The following is a 16239-nucleotide window of genomic DNA, read 5'->3' as shown; positions in this document are numbered from 1 at the left end:
CCTTTGCATTGGCGATGCGGAATAAGAGGGAATGCGCAGAAAGCCTCAGTGAGACTTGCCAGGCCTTGTGCCCTGGGCCGGATTCACTTCCTAGCCTGACTTCATGTCCTTGGCTCTACACATTCTGCTTCTTTGGAGTAGACCCATCCCCTCAGGTCCCTTTACTTCCCTCCGTTTTCTCTGGTGGTCACTTGTCACTCGTGGGCCACCCCTCTGTAAGGGGCCCATGCGCAGCTCTGCCGTCTGAGAGCCAGTGTAGCCCTGGCTCCGTGTGTGGGGTACTTCACGTGGATGGCTCCCTCCAGGTACTGTGAGCTTACCATGCGCAGTCTTCCAGGTGATTTAGCAAGGTCCCAGTATTGTCTGTGTTAATGTTTGTCTTCCTCTGCAAGCCCTGTGAGTTCAGAGCGTATGTCTATGTTATTGGTTACTGATTAACCTGGTACCTGGAACAGGTGTAGAAGATTCCCAATAAATCTGTGTTGAATGATGACCCCCCCCACATACGTGAACACACACATGAGCATGTACACACACACACACACACACACACACACACACACACTCACAGAGCAATCGAGTCTACCTTTTGGTAAGTAGGGATTTAAACATTTGAGATACTAACATTTAACGCAGACAACAGTCCTTGAACAGAGACAGATTGGCTCTTTTCAAACAAAGGGAAATGCTAATGATCATTTTCCAGTATCATCATGCTATCATTTTCTTGAACATCATTTTGAGGAAAAATAGTTATGCTCACTAGACCGTCTTTTGCTTTTCTTCATGTGATGATTTTGCATGAAACTCCCATAGCCTGGGCTGGAGAGATGGTTCAGCGGATGAGAGCACTGACTGCTCTTCTGGAGGTCCTGGGTTCAAGTCCCAGCAACCACATGGTGGCTCACAACCACCTGGGATCTGATGCCCTCTTCTGGTATGCAGGCATACATGCAGATAGAGCACTCAGATACATAAAATAAATAAATAAATAAATCTTTAAAAACAACAATAACAACAATCTCCCATAGCCTTTGGACTACTGGGGATGTGGCAACAGGAGGGTCCCTGGAGCTCACTGCTCAGTGCGTGTCGCAGCATTTGAGAGTTCCAGTTTCAGAGAGAAGACCCTGCCTCAAAAACTTAGGCGGAGAGTAATTGAGAATACCAGTCTTTTACCCCTGCCCCACCACACGCGTGTGCTCACATATGAAACGTGTACAAATACCACACAGAACATTTTTATATGAAATCCTGAGACTGTATTGGAGACATCTGGTGACAGATAACCATTACTACTTTAGGCCTGAATGTCTTGAGGAAGCCAGGCGAGTGTGCGCATGCGTACGTCAGCCGCACAGCTGGAGGAAGCTAGCACAGTGTGCGCATGCGTGTGCAGCTGGTAGAAGCCAGTACACTTGATCAATGATGGGAACATTTTCACCTAATCTGAAACTTCTGTGTTCTAGGTCCCCAGCTTGAAATGGATTTCCTTAACGAAGACTCAAATGTCTTGGTCTTTTCACTTCTCGTAGAAGTGTTCATGGCCGCCATCAGCTTAAAGCCATGCATCCTCGTACTAGATGGGATCGAAGAGCTGATTGGCATTTATGGGATTTCAGGTCAGAAGGTAACATCTCCTAAAAATAACGCTTATTTTATAAAGAAGAGGACCCCATTATGTAGGATGTATATAACACATTTCTCGTGTGTTGTGTTTCTGGGCATGTCCGTCATTGATTTTAATTATGGCTTTATGTTTTATTAGTCAAATACTTACATGCCATTTACCATGGGCTTGACACCATTTTAGGAGCTTTAAATGTATCAGCATGTTCTTTTTGGCTCAGAACCAAAGGTCTAGAATGTTCACAGCCATTCCAAAAGAGACTACTCATCATCCTTGGTTGGACAGAGGGCAAAGAGATGTGAGGCTATCTGTTATCTAAGATTCAAAGATAATTAAGTGGTGGGATCAGAATCCAGACATAGAGGGCCAGTGAGGTAGCTCAGTGGTTAGGGTACTTATTGCCATGGCTGACAACCCAAGTTCAATACCCGGAGTCCACACCATAGTAAAGAACTGATTCCTCAAACTTATCCCATGGCACCTGCCTGCACATAGAAAATAAAAATAAAGAAAAATAAATAGCAATATAAAGAAATGGAAATGTAATTAGATTTTTTAAATAATCAAGAGGCTATCATAGTATATTCATGGTAGTCCTGCTGCAAAAAGTAACAGTTCTTTACTATTTAACACAAGGTTTTCTTATTTTATTAAGTGGTCCAAACTGTTTTTTATTTGATTTTTACTTATTATTTCTGTAGGTTATTCTTCAGAAGAAGAGTCCAGATTTGCACTATTAGGTTCATCCAGATGAATCTGTCAAATGTGGTTCCATTCTGTGTGAATTTGTGTGTGTGTGTGTGTGTGTGTGTGTGTGGTTTGTTTGTTTGTTTGTTTTACTGCCAAATGGTTCCCTGTCCAAGTTACCCACTCTGAGCTCACAAGTAACTTTAAGGTCTTTAAAGTTTTCCAATGTCTCCCCATAGGCGAAAGATTTCTCGTGGCTGCCGCGCTCGCTGCCTCCTCACTGTAAGTTCATTCTGAGCAGCGTCTCGTCCAGTCTGTCCTGCAAGTCGCTGTGCGCCCGCCCTGATGTCAGGACGGTGGAACTCAACAGCCTGGGCGACGAAGACACGAAGTTCAGCATCTTCCAGCAGCACCTCTCCCTTTACGACCAAGAACGCTTCGGGCAGAGCAAGCCCGCTTTGAGGAAGAAACCGAACCTGAACCCTCTGAAGCTCACCATCATCGCCAGCGAGCTGCAGGAGTGCAGAATCTACCGCAACGAGTTCCAGTGTCTCCGCGAGTACTTGGAGGTCGCCTCCGTGCAGGAGCTCTGGGAGTTGATTCTGAAGCGCTGGGTTGAAGATTATAGCTGGACTTTGAAGAATAAAGAGCCAACCGTGGACACCCTGTTTTCAGGTGTGTGGTAGCTGATCTCAGATGGACCTCAGTCCTAATGAGGCTCCTCTTAGGGCTCTAGAGACTTGTTGGTCCTCGGTTCTCGGTTGTTCTGTCTCTGCTGCCCCCTGCTGGTGTCGTCCCTTATCCTCACCCAGGACAACCTTCGCCCCTGGCTTTTGTTTTGTTTCTGAGACAGGGTCTCTCTCTGTTGTTCTGGCTAGAACTTGCTTATGCAGACCAGACTGGACTGCTCCACCTGATTTTTGCCTCCCAAGTGCTGGGACTAAAAGTGTGTGCTACATACCCGGCTCTCCCAGCACCTCGATTCCTGATTTCCTCCCCGACTTTCTCCTAGACCTTTCTCAGTTCTGTAACTGCTTTCTTTCCTAGTTGGGGTAAAACAAAAACAAAAACAAACAAGCAACATTGTTAGCTCATCTTGTGAGTCTATTGTTTGTGGTGAACAATTTATTCTATAGTTTGTTTATGGCAGTCAACAAGCAGGCCTCTGAAAGTTTTTATTCTCCCCAGTCACCGGTCTGTGCTGCAGGCCTCTGACGTCTGGTTTGAGACATGCTTTGCCCATTTTGTCTCTGCTCCACCTCTGTCTTCTTTTTAGGACGTGGGACCTAGATCGGAATGCAGTTGGAGAGGGAAGAATACAGGGTACATTGGTTACTGTTGTACTATGTAGTCCCATACAGTTTCCCACTCTGCAGTTTGCATTTCAATCAAGAGAGTAGATTTCGAGGTTTCTGTACCATCCTCCACCTCCACAGAGGTGAAAGTGAGGTCCCCTAGAAGAGGCCATCTGTTCTGTGCTATGGAACTGCACTTCCGGGACTGCGCAGTAAAGCCCATGCTTCCAATACTGCTTCTCCAGTATTGGCCTGCAGTCCTGATGGGTCTGGAGCAACAGAGCCACAGGGCCAGGAAGAGCTTGGTAGAGTTCAGTCGTGCTCAGGGGGAGCTTTGTCACCTTGGCTCCAGATCCGCCTTTTTTTTTTTTTTTTAATTTTTTTTTTTAATAGGGTTTCTCTGTGTAGCCCTGGCTGTCCTGGAACTCACTCTGTAGACCAGGCTGGCCTTGAACTCAGAAATCCACCTGCCTCTGCCTCCCAGAGTGCTGGGATTACAGGCGTGCGCCACTACTGCCCGGCTTTAACTAGACGCTGTGGGTAGTGTGGGTCCCCTCAGTTTGTGAGAGAAGGCAGCCTGTGGTGCCTGGCTTTCCCGTGAGGAAAGGATGGTGTGGTGGGTGTGGTGTCTGTGCGTGTGACACTTCTCCAGGAGAAGTTCCTGTCCTAGCAAACACCGCTGGATCGGTTGCTTAGTGTGCTGAATAGGAGGCCTGCCTGTTTGTCCCAGATATTAGTTATGACTGTAAATGGTGGGTGACACCCTGGGTTTTGAAGGCAGACTGGGTTTAGATTCCCCTCTCTGCACTTTCTTCTGGGTGACTTTGGGTAAGTTAACCTGCTTGCACTCTCTTTTTTCAGAAGAGGGAGGGGAGAGGGGGGAGGGAGGGGGCAGGGGTGTGGCCATTACTGCGCTAACCTGGTTGGGGCAGGGAGGGGGCTTACTGGCCTGGTGGGTCCCCTACTTGGCTAACTGGCTCTGTCCTGCTCCGTTTCCCACCCTCACCCACCCCACCCCCACCCCCACTCCCATGCTGGTGCCCAGGGCTGAGCGGCTGGGTGGTGGACGTGCTGTGTCTGCTCTGCATCTCCCACTGCGGACTGGCTGAGGACGAACTGCTGCAGCTTTTGGACATGATGGGCTACCGGGACCACCAAAAGGTGACAGCGGTGCACTGGGCGGCCTTCCGCAACGCCACCAAAACCTGGATCCAGGAGAAGCCCAACGGTCTGCTCTGCTTCCAGCACCAGTCCCTACGGAATGCGGTGGAGCACAAGCTGCTGGGTGAGGAGCTGATTCTGGGACCGGCGCGCGCCGCGTGGGGTCGAGGGAGGAAGGAGTCACATTCGAGGGCTTTCTCTACTGCTGCCCAGGTTAAAGGAGACTTCAGGGCTGAGCGCTCCAGGGGTTATGGACTTGAGCTCCTTCCTGAAAGTTACCAGTTAGCAGCTGCTTATCCTGCTTTTCTGTCTCCTCCTCCTCTTGTCCCCTCCTTCCCCACCCCCACCCCGAGTTCTGGAACTCTATAGATCAGACTGGCCTCAAACTCAGAGATCTACCTGCCTCTGCCTCCCAAGGGCTGGGATCAGAGGGCATGTTGCCACCACCTAGCTCACCAAAGCATCTTCTAAAAAGGATTTCTTTTTATTACTTTAAAATTTTATTACTTTTCATTTTTTCCTCTTTTTTCTTTTATATTAGATATTTGCTTTATTTACATTTCAGATGTTATCCCCTTTCCTCCTGACCCGGCATTCCTCTACACTGGGGCTTTGAGCCTTCACAGGACCAATGACCTCTCCTCTCACTGATGCCTGAAAAGACCATCCTCTGCTACATATGTAGCTGGAGCCATGGGCCCCTCCATGTGTACTCTTTGGTTGGTGGTTTTGTACCTGGGAGCTCTGGGGGTACTGGTTGGTTCATATTGTTGTTCCTCCTATGAGGCTGCAAACCTCTTCAGCTCCTTGGGTCCTTTCTCTAGCTCCTCCATTGGTGACCCTGTGCTCAGTCCAATGGTTGGCTGTGTGAGCCATGGGTATTTTGATCCCCCTTCTAAGAAGGACCGAAGTATCCACACTTTGGTCTTCCTTCTTCTTGAGCTTCGTGATTTCTTTTTAATTACAAAAAATCGGATCTCACAGAACTGGTAATATGTAGAGTGTTTAACTCTTTTTAAGACTCCATTTCTCACTTCTAAAATGAGGCTAATGATATTTTCCCTGAGAGTAATGGGAGCTCATGTGAATGCAGCACGTGTGTTATCCCGTATCTCCCATGGCAGCCGTTTGAGTGACAGTTCTCTAATACCTTCGCTGGTTGGGACTCTATGACTGAACGACCACATGACATTCTAGGTGATTCTCCTCTGGCAGCTCCTGATGTGGACTAGCATTTGAGGCCCCAGTCCACAGACAGGCATAATGAGCCCTTGTTCTCTTAAGCCCCTGAGATTTGCAGCTGTGAGTCTAGCGTCTTCTAACCTCACACAAGTCATGATAGCGCACAGACGTGGAAGGCTAAGTCTGCTGATGAGACCTGTGCTGCACTTGGTATGCACAGATGATGCTGGGACCGGCCCTCTCCCCGCATCCCCTGTGTGCTGGAGGTCAGCAGGTACCCAGTCTCTGGTTTTGAGTAACTGCACTTGCCGTATGAGGATTCGTGGTCCTGCCTTTCTCATGAAATTATTCTGTCAAACAACAAAATGAAATGTGTGTTATCTCCACCACCCCTCAGCCCCTCCGCTTCCATGCGTGCTGGGCGTTGACTCCAGGGCCGTGTGTGCCGAGCCACACATGCTCTACCGACGAGCTACCGGCCAGCTCCAGACGCTGGTGATTTTAGCCTTTGTGTCTAACGCTTCCAAGTTTGGGGCTTAGCATATCTCTGGCCTCCCACCTCACATTCTCACTTTTGTAGCACCCACAAAAATGCCTTCACTGTACAGCGGGGCAGGGGAGTTGTCTTTTCCCCCATGGGTCTCATATGCATGGCTTTGCCACCAGAGCATATGCGGACACCTTTGACTAAATAGCACAAACTCTCTCCAGATGTGTGGGTGACTTGGAAACCATTTCAGCACAAATGCAGAAGGTTAAACAGTGGTTTCTTGGTCACAGTTTTGATGACAGCCTGGGCTCGGCGTGCCATCTGGTGGGCGCTCCATTCTTCTTGCAAGAGGGTCAAGGGGAAAAATGTGAAATATTTTGATTTTTAAGGCTAGATGTCAGCAGCTCTGGACTCTCAAGGAGCTGGTTTCTGAGTGGTCCAGCCTGTCAGAACCACCTCCCTGTGGGGACGAACATACAATGATTTAACTTTAGCACCATGTTCCCATTTGTTTACTCAGCAACCCCTGGGCCCTTAGGAAGTCCAGGAAGAAGAGTCAGGTCTTCAAAATGTTCACCCTCGCATGTTAGCGAGCGCTCGTGTAGGCCGCAGCCACGGTGTACACTCAAGACGGAGACGTGGGGCTGGAGAGATGTCTTAGTGGCCAAGAGCCACGGCTGCTCTTCCACGAGGACCTGGCTTTGATTCCCAGCGGCCACGTGGCAGCTCGCAGCTGTTGTGGCTTCAGTTCCAGGAGATCTGATGCCCCTTTCTGACCTCCATGGGCACTGCACACATGTGGCATACAGATTTATATGCAGCCAAAACACCCATACACATAAAATAAAAATAACTAATATTTTTTATATTTCTAACTACCCTCCTATTCCTTCTATACTGCTTCTATACTGTTTCATTATTTTTTTAAATGTATGAATGTGTGTCTGTTCTCTTTTCTTTTTTGTTTTTAATTTATTTTATGTTTGTGAGCACACTGTAGCTGTCTTCAGACACACCAGAAGGGGGCATCGGATCCCATTACCGTTGGTTGTGAGCCACCATGTGGTTGCTGGGAATTGAACTCTGGGACCTCTGGAAGAGCAGTCAGTGCTCTTTTTTTTTTTTTAAAGATTTATTTATTATATGTAAGTACACTGTAGCTGTCTTCAGACACTAGAAGAGGGCATCAGATCTCTTTATGGATGGTTGTGAGCCACCATGTGGATGCTGGGATTTGAACTCATAACCTTTGGAAGAACAGTCAGTGCTCTTACCTGCTGAGCCATCTCTCCAGCCTCCAGTCAGTGCTCTTACACTGAGCTATCTTTCCAGCCCTCCAATTTGATTTTAAAACAAACAAAAACCCCAAGAAAGTAGGAAACACCACAATGTGTTTCTTTGGGAGGAGGGGAGGGAAACTCAATCTGAAAAGTCCCTAATCATAACTATAAATAAATACTTTCTGGAGGAAAACAGAATGGTGCATAAGATACTTTTTTGGTCATGTATATGTGCATGTGTGGCTGCATATCTGCATGGGTGTGTGCAGCCATGCATGCGTGGGTGTGTACACATGTGTGCAGAGGCCAGAGGTTGATATCAGATGTGTTCCTAACTACTTCCACACTGTGTATTGAGGCAGGGTCTCCCACTTAAACCCAGAACTCACGGATGTGGCTCGCCTAGCTGGTTGGCCAGCCGGCCTGCTCCACATTTACCTTTCTCGGCCTCCCTAATGCTGTGGTTACAGGTGAGCCGTCCCTCCTGCCTGGTGTTTACATGGTGTTTACATGGGTTCTGGGAAATCAACTCCAGGCCCCAGGTTTGTTCAGCAAGAACTTTCCTACAGGGCCTCTTCCTCTGCCCTGCACAAGACACTTTCAAAGATACCAAGATCTTTCCAAAGACACAGAGTTGCTATATTTTGAGATTATATTTTCATACATGGAGGAAGTTGGAACTGTGAGGCTGTAATTGGTTTTGAAATAGGTGTCACCACTCCGGTGAGAGAGAGCAATCCCAATGTGGCCCAGAACACCTCGAATCACAAGAAGGCACATTTCCACCAGATCCTGATAAGGTACTTCCAGCGGCAAACCGTTTTCTGGCGAGTGTATCAGGAGCTGCCTTGGCACCTGAAGATGAGTGGGTATTGGGAAAGCCTTTGTGGCTTCATCACGAGCCCCAGGTAAGCCCTGCTCGCGTTCTACGGAATCTTGATGTCCTGTTAGCAGCATGGCTTCCCTGAGCAACACGCACACCTACGCCTGTATGGGACCTCAGAGTCATGGTGGGTGGCTCCCCCAAGATGCTCTGTTTGGTCTGTCAGGCACTACGGCAGCCTCCCCTTTCACACCATACTCACTCCTCCAGGCATTCGGAAGACAAGAGGGCAAAGGCCGGAGCAGAAAGGGATAGAAGACGGCCATGCTGGTGTGAGCCGTGCTGGTGCGAGCCCCTTCTGTCCTGCCTGCCCAGGCTCGCTCTTCTCTTGCCCCCCTCCCCCCATCTTTTCCCTGCTCCCTTCCTTTGCCCTATGCATTAAAACCCTGGACTAAGACACAACCCTATAAGCTCTTCTGCGCTTTCCATATCTTGAGGGGAAGGGTGTGGGGCTGTGGGGGTAGACAGCTTCTGGAACTGGGGACCATGCTTCACGTGAAGCTGCAAGCTCAAGAGTTGGAAGGACGCCTTTGCCTGGGAGGTAGAGCTGAGGAGGCTGCCCAGAGGAGGGGTGTTCTGTATGGGGGGGGATTGGGCTCTGGCCATGGAAGACTGAAGGGCTCATATTTATCTGGTGACAACCAATGCTGTAAGAAGTTGATAGGACTGGCTCTCTTGTAAGGCTCTGGGGACATTATGGAAGAGAGGGCAGAAGGAATGTAAGAGCCAAGGGTGGGGACATAGCCAGGCGGAGCACATCATTGGGCATGACACAGCACTGCTCCAATGCACTCGCCGCATCTGCATCCCTGGTTGTGTGCAGGCGGGGCCATCGGCATCTCACGGATGGGGGAGGGATCTGTTAGGTCCGCTCCTCCCTGAGGCTCTGTTGGCAGTTCATGGTGGGGGGGGTGTCATTTTTTTTAATATGGTGTAGTCACTGATAAGTTTCTGCCACTTGTGACTATGCAAGCAACCTTGATTAAACTCTGTGGGGAGGGCAGACAGACAGACAGACAGACACACACACACACACACACACACACACACGCGCGCGCGCGCGCGCGCGCACACACACACACACACACGGTGGGGGGTGGTGTTTACGTGTCCTGGGGTATATAGAGCTCAGTTAGTAGAATGTTTGCCTAGCTAAGACTTGTCACACACAAAGCTCTAGGCATGGTGACACATATATGTAATCCCAGCATTTGGGAGACCAAGGCAGGAAGAGCAGAAGTTTAAATCCTCCTTGGTCTGGAATATATGAGATCCTGCTTGGAAAAATAAACAGGTTACAGCTAGGCTAGGGACACGTGGGAAGGAGAGGAGTTAACTTCCTTCAGCCATGAGTAACTTACATGATCATGTGTGTCACAAGCATCACAGATTTCATATCAAAAATCCAAAACCCGAGTTTGTGGACCCGGCTGCACCTCGTCCACTACTGGGATGTGCTGCTGGAGGCCGGCAGTGACGTGTCTGAGGCTTTCCTGCTCTCTGTTGCCAAGATAGAATCAGAGCACTCCCAGAAAGTCAAGAAGCCAGCCACTCTCTCAGGTAGGCCAGCAACAGTGCCTCTGGCCCGCGTCTTTATCCTCACAAGAATGAAATATAGTCTATTCTGGAATCATTTTGAGTGGCCATGGCCTGGGGAACACACATTTAGGTTAAATTTCATGTTCTAGCATGGAAACAGTCTTACAAAGTGTTTATAGTTTTACAGAACACAGAAAGCCATAGATCAAGGCAAATTTAAAATACATCAGAGAGGCACAGCGAGATGGAGGGAGCTTTTTTGTAGGCCTAAGGTGGTTTCTGATGAGTCTTTGCTTTAAGGTGGAAGCCAGGGGTCTGCTAAGTTAATAGATGGTGAAAGAGTTCAATCTATTACTCTGACACAGAGGCGGGCAGGAAGGGCTCTCCTGCAGGGCTAAAGCTAGGCCAAGGTCAGCCAGCCGGTGCTGAACCGCTGATCAGTCAGCCAGTCTGCAGACAGGGACTCCTCAGATCGACTCAGAATCTCAGAAGTTTCCGTCACACCTTTGATGCCTCGGATTAACTATATTAAGGCCGACTGTGGCTCTGTTCCCTCTGCCTATGTCTGTTTCCTCCTTCCACGACCCAGGCCTAACGGTACTGTGTGTGTGTGTGTGTGTGTGTGTGTGTCTCGCCGAGTCGAGAACTGTTCTTTGATGCCTCATTTTTAGGTTTGAATAACTCTTTGGAAGGTATTTTTTTCCCCCCTGTATCCTATAAGTAGGCTCTTTGCCTGCTCATCCTGCCAACCCATCCTCTCTTTCCTGCTTATTAAACAGAAGGGTAATATTCTTCATTCTTACAGTAGGTTAACTGAGCACCTCCCTAACCACAAACTCACCAACACGGTGATGAACAAGGCAGATGGAGTCCCTGCCTTCCCAGCTTACAGTCTGGAAAGCCTAGTAACAGATTCTAATCTCTTCTCTTCCTTTTTTGGTGGGACAAGGTGGCCATGAACTTATTGTGTAGTCAGGTGGATGTTACTCAAATATTTCAGCCCTGTTACTTCAGACTCCCGTTGCTGAGGGTGTATTAAATGCTGGAAGGTCGAGGACTTTACATAAGTATCATTTTGGAAACCACAATAGTACTAGTCAAGTCTTGATTGACATGAAGGAAGCCCAGTCTGGGGGAGGGGGGGGAGGTGCAAAATCCCCAGGGTCTGTGTCCCAGATCGTTAGAATAGACTTGAACATTACCATCCCGGCATCAGGCCTCAAACATCAGCCTTTGCTGAGTTTTCATTGTGCAGATATCCCTTTAATGTTGAAATTCACATGCAGCCCCCCTAGGGCTCCTCATAAGGATACCATGTGTTACAGGAGGTCAGAAGGGGCCACTCTATATGTCACGGGAAGTTTCGGGCAAGCGAGAGGAAGGCCAGCTCTCCCAGTTGGGACAAAAACTCCTGGTGATGGAGAGGCCTGTGGGACTGGAGATCTCGGGAGGAAGTCATTTAGCATCTCTGTGAGGACTTTCTGGGTGCAGAAGAGCCTAGTGCCGATGTATCCCTTTAAAGTAGGTGAGAACATCCACAGGACTCCATGGTGAAGCCATCTGAACAAACACTGGGGCTTCTCTGCAGAGCCCTGGCCTCTGTAGTATTATTGATACCCCCCTCTCCCTCATTCGTCAGGCTTAGTTGGCCCAGCCCTGAGATTGGACTTTGTAAAATCTGCCACACCTCTGTCCAGTGTCACAGCTCCAGTGGGTCCTCCTGTCCTCTGTCCCGATCCACAGTCATCAGTCAAGGCTGTCATGAAGCCTGGCATATCTTACCGCTCGCTTTCCTATCTTACCCACAACCCTAAAATCTTACAGAAGAGACTCTTAATCACTGAACCATCTCTCCAGCCCTCGCCCTGTGGTTTTTATTTTATTTTTAAAGAGAAAGCAAATGTGTAGCATTTGGGGAATGATCCCAATTTAATTTTTAAAAGCCGTGTGTGTGTGTGTGTGTGTGTGTGTGTGTGTGTATATAAGTAGAGTTTGTTATAGTGTGAAGTTGAACACTCTCAGAAGATGAGAGTGGAGATGGCACAAAGTATTAGTTTTATAATGAGAAAAACTATTTTCTCATTTCTTCTGTGTGGCACTGGGTGTGTGAACATGAAGATGCAGCCAGTGGGAGGCAGGGTTTGTGATGGTTTCCTGAAGTACTTTCAGTGCTGAGGTGATTGGTACAAGCAGGGCTGGACATGTCAGGAGAAAAACCACAGCTCTCAACCTTTGGTTCTTGAGACAGGGTTTCTCTGTGTAGCCCTGGCTGTCCTGGAAAATTCTATAGATCGGGCTGGCCTCGAACTCACAGAGCTCCCAAGTCTTGGGATTAAAGGTGTGTGCTGCCACCACCAGGCTACAGCTCTCATCTTAAAGGAAATAAGAAGATAGTTTATTTTGGAGCCGTTTTGAGTGACCAGGAATTGACAACACAGATTTAGGTTTCCCCAGTTTTCATGTTATGAAGTTCTTAGGGTTTTACAGAACAAAGGCATAAATTAAGGCAAGTTTTAAAACTTACTGGAGGGCCGGGCAGTGGTGGAGCACGCCTTTAATCCCAGCACTTGGGAGACAGAGACAGGCAGATTTCTGAGTTCGAGACCAGCCTGGTGTACAAAGTGAGTTCCAGGACAGCCAGGGCTACACAGAGAAACCCTGTCTCGAAAATCAAAAACACAAAAGAAACAAATACCGCGCCCCCCTGCATTGAGGGTACATCAGAGAGGCGGGTGTAATGAGATGAGGGGGCTGTTCTATAGGCCAGGATGTTATCTGTTGATATTCTCAGCTGTTGGATTGGTGGAAGCCAGTGTTCTCTGACGTTAAGAGCCTCTAAGAAGCTTTCGTTTATTATTTTGAAGTATTAGTTCAGATACAGAATGGCTGTTCCAGAAAGCAAAAACTAGCTCAAGATAAAGTAGTTAGTGTTAGACCTTCCCAGCTCAGCCTTCTGGAAAAGCAGGGGTTACAAACCCGCCTGTGTCCCCCGCTAGGACAAACACACACACACACACACACACACACACACACACACTGGCTAAGAAGTGCAGCTCCAGCTGTAGAGTCCTATAGCAGGATTAAGCAGAGGTTCTTTGCTCCTTCCTAGCGAGCTTCAGGTCTATCTCCTTTTCTTCTTGATCCAGTGCTGGAATGTAGCCTGTCCGAGATTACTGCTGCTGATAAAGGCAGAATGATCCTCTTTATTGGAAGTTTCCTGAAGCTAATGGGCAAGATCAATGAAGCAGAAAAGCTGTTCTTGAGTGCTGAGGACCTGTTACTACAGGTAAAGTGAGAACAAGACTGAAATCCTCCAAACTTTATTTCTTTTTGTCCTTTCAGACACCATTGACCTTGTTCTTTCATAACTTACTATATAGGTGGGGGGGGTCAGTGCATTTACGTGTGTGTGTGTGTGTGTGTGTGTGTGTGTGTGTGTGTGTGCGCGCTCGGGGGTGGGGTGGGGGGGAGGTCTGTGCATTTGTTCACCAGAGAGGAAACTTACAGGTTAACTTACACCTCAATTGTTCATCACTAACTCCACGCTCCAAATAGACTGTAGTCAGCAGAGAATGACACCTGCAGACGGGTGTCCCTGCCAGAGGAAGTGGAATTACAATTGCCTGCAACTTGGCTGTCATTTTCCTGAAGACATGAGGGAAGTTTGATTATTTTCTCTTTTTTCTCTTTCTTTCATTTGTTTATTTGTTTTTGAAACAGAGTTTCTCGGTGTAGCCCTGGCTGCCCTTGAACTCACTCTGTAGACCAGGCTGTCCTAAGACTCACAGAAATCTGCCTGCCTCTGCCTTCCTCAGTGCTGGTTCTAAAGCTTGCCCCACCACCACTTGGAGATGGATTCTTTCTTGACTGATATTTCTGGACCGTGAACTCTTGGCTTCCTGAATGTAATGACAAGCACTCATAACATTATGCATCAAGTGACATGTAAATGAGACCTCACAGCAGCCCCTTGGCCTGGGGAGTGTCTGTGGTGACCCTGGGAAGGGTGCGTGGGGGCCTGTGATGCAGGATGCTAAGAGATGAGTCTTAATAATGAAACCACGGCGAGGCACGCATGTGGGTGCCTGCTTGAGAAGCTTCTCAATAAACGAAGAAAGAAAAAATTAGGTGGTGCGGGACTTAGGCCAGGTTTGACCCAGGACAGGTGTGCTTATGTGGGACAGGAAAGGAACCTAGTAGAGGGAGAGATTGTGCGGCACATGGCGGAGACTGCAGCATGAGGCAGACGTGCAGACTGCGGCCAGGGGCAGGTGCTGGGAGGAGGGAAGGAGATGGGTGAGAGCACCATTCCTTTGGAATCTGATGGGCAAAGGCTCTCGCAGCCAAGCCTGATGCCCTGAGTTCAATTCCTGGGGCTTGCATGATGGAAAGGGAGGGGGGAAATTTTCTCCTGCAAGGAAAGCTGTTCCTGACCACCCCATGTGCATCATTGTACACACACACACATACACACACACACACACACACACACACATGTACACACATATTCACCTATGCACACACATATATACACATACACATATACATACACACATACATGTACACATGCATACACACATACACACACATGTATATACATACACATACACACATATGTGCATACATATTCACACATGCACACATACATATATATGCATACACACATACACAAGCATACACGCATACATATACATGTATACACATACAAACATATACATACACACACATACATACACAAATATAAGCACATGCATAAGCAAGCAAATAAATGGAATGCATTTTAAAAATTGTTTGGTTTTGTTGAAACATAGTCGCTCTTTGTAGCTCTAGCTGTCCTAGAACTCATCATGTAGACCAGGTTGGCCTTGAATTCTCAGAGATCTGCCTGCCTCTGCCTCCCTAGTGCTGGGAATGAAGGTGTGTGCCATTAGACCTGGCAATAAAGTGGTCTTTTAAATGAAGGGGCTGGGGAGGTGCCTCAGTCAATAGTGCTTGCTACTCTTCCAGAAGATGGGTTTGGGTCCCAGAACCCATGCCTTGTGGCCCACACCAGTTGTGTTACACTAGTTCCAGTGGACCTGACAACACACTCTTTACCTCCATGGGCACTGCACATATAAAATATATGTTCACTTGGACACATTCACATAAACATAAATAAAAGAGGCTTTAAATAAAGGAGGCAAAATGACAAGCAGTGCAGTCTAATTTTCCAGGCCCCGTTCCCTTCCATCGGAGTAGACACTCTCCTGCCTGGTGGCTGTATGGGAGCAGACTACACTTCCAGGCTGGGTTGAAAATGAGCACATACCCAGCTTGGGACTTGTGCAGTATCCATGGAAGTGATGAGAGGTTTCCAGGAAGTGAAGATTTGTTTCCCCTGTTTCCTTCTTGTTTTAGTCCAACTGCTTGATTTAATTTTGCTTTTTGTTTTTTAGAGTTTTTTTTTTTTTTTTTTAAGGGCCAAAGCCTGGGCCCTGGCAGCCCCTAACAAGCTAGGTTCAGCTCCTCATTCTCAGTGTGCTGACAACAAATTCTAAGAAATAGTAAGGGACAGAGAGAGGAGACTCATCCAGTGTGCCTGGCATCCTGGGGAGAGAGACGATGAGAGGTCCAGTCAGGCCAGGTTCATCTCTGGGATCTTGACCTGAGGCTTCGGTTTACACAGAGAGCACAAGGCATCCCCGAGCAGGCCTACATAAGATGTGGCCTTGCCCATCACTGGCAATTGGTCTGCCCGGTGGCTTGCCCAGTGGTCAGAACTGTGTGTCAGTCAGGACTCTTTCTCCCTCTGGCTGACCCCACAGTTCCATTCTTCCCATCCCCCAGCATGAGGTTCGTGAAGGAAATTCCAGTTCTGTAGCACCATCATCTCAGTCGTCAGAGAGCTGAAGAAAGGGACACGGGTGTCTCATTAGAACATCTTCCTTGGTGCTAGGCCAGGCACGGTTTGAGTGCGTGAAATGACAGACACTTACTTCACGGCCCTGGACTGGAAACCCAAGGTCAAACTGCTGATGGAAGTGATGTCTAGTGAGGGTTTGCATCCTGGCTCATAGACAACCAAGTTTGACTGTGTTGTCATGTAGAGA

At 48.1% G+C, this 16239-nt stretch overlaps 1 protein-coding gene across 3 annotated transcripts in view; it reads left to right on the top strand.

The window, feature by feature from the left end:
- LOC127671124 (tetratricopeptide repeat protein 41) overlaps window positions 1-16239 on the top strand; it is a 62457-nt gene that overhangs the window by 24421 nt on the left and 21797 nt on the right. For 2 of the 3 annotated variants that reach the window (XM_052165804.1, XM_052165805.1), the window contains exons 5-10: window positions 1470-1630; window positions 2557-2992; window positions 4658-4897; window positions 8435-8633; window positions 9990-10168; window positions 13294-13433. In XM_052165804.1, coding sequence (XP_052021764.1) covers window positions 1470-1630; window positions 2557-2992; window positions 4658-4897; window positions 8435-8633; window positions 9990-10168; window positions 13294-13433 — 1355 coding nt within the window. Of the gene's footprint in view, window positions 1-1469; window positions 1631-2556; window positions 2993-4657; window positions 4898-8434; window positions 8634-9989; window positions 10169-13293; window positions 13434-16239 lie in introns of those variants that run through there. The other variant, XM_052165806.1, reaches the window with a different exon arrangement.

The sequence above is a fragment of the Apodemus sylvaticus genome, chromosome 20, assembly GCF_947179515.1.
Source record: "Apodemus sylvaticus chromosome 20, mApoSyl1.1, whole genome shotgun sequence".
NCBI lineage: Eukaryota > Metazoa > Chordata > Mammalia > Rodentia > Muridae > Apodemus > Apodemus sylvaticus.
This window is presented reverse-complemented; position numbering and strand designations above follow the sequence as displayed.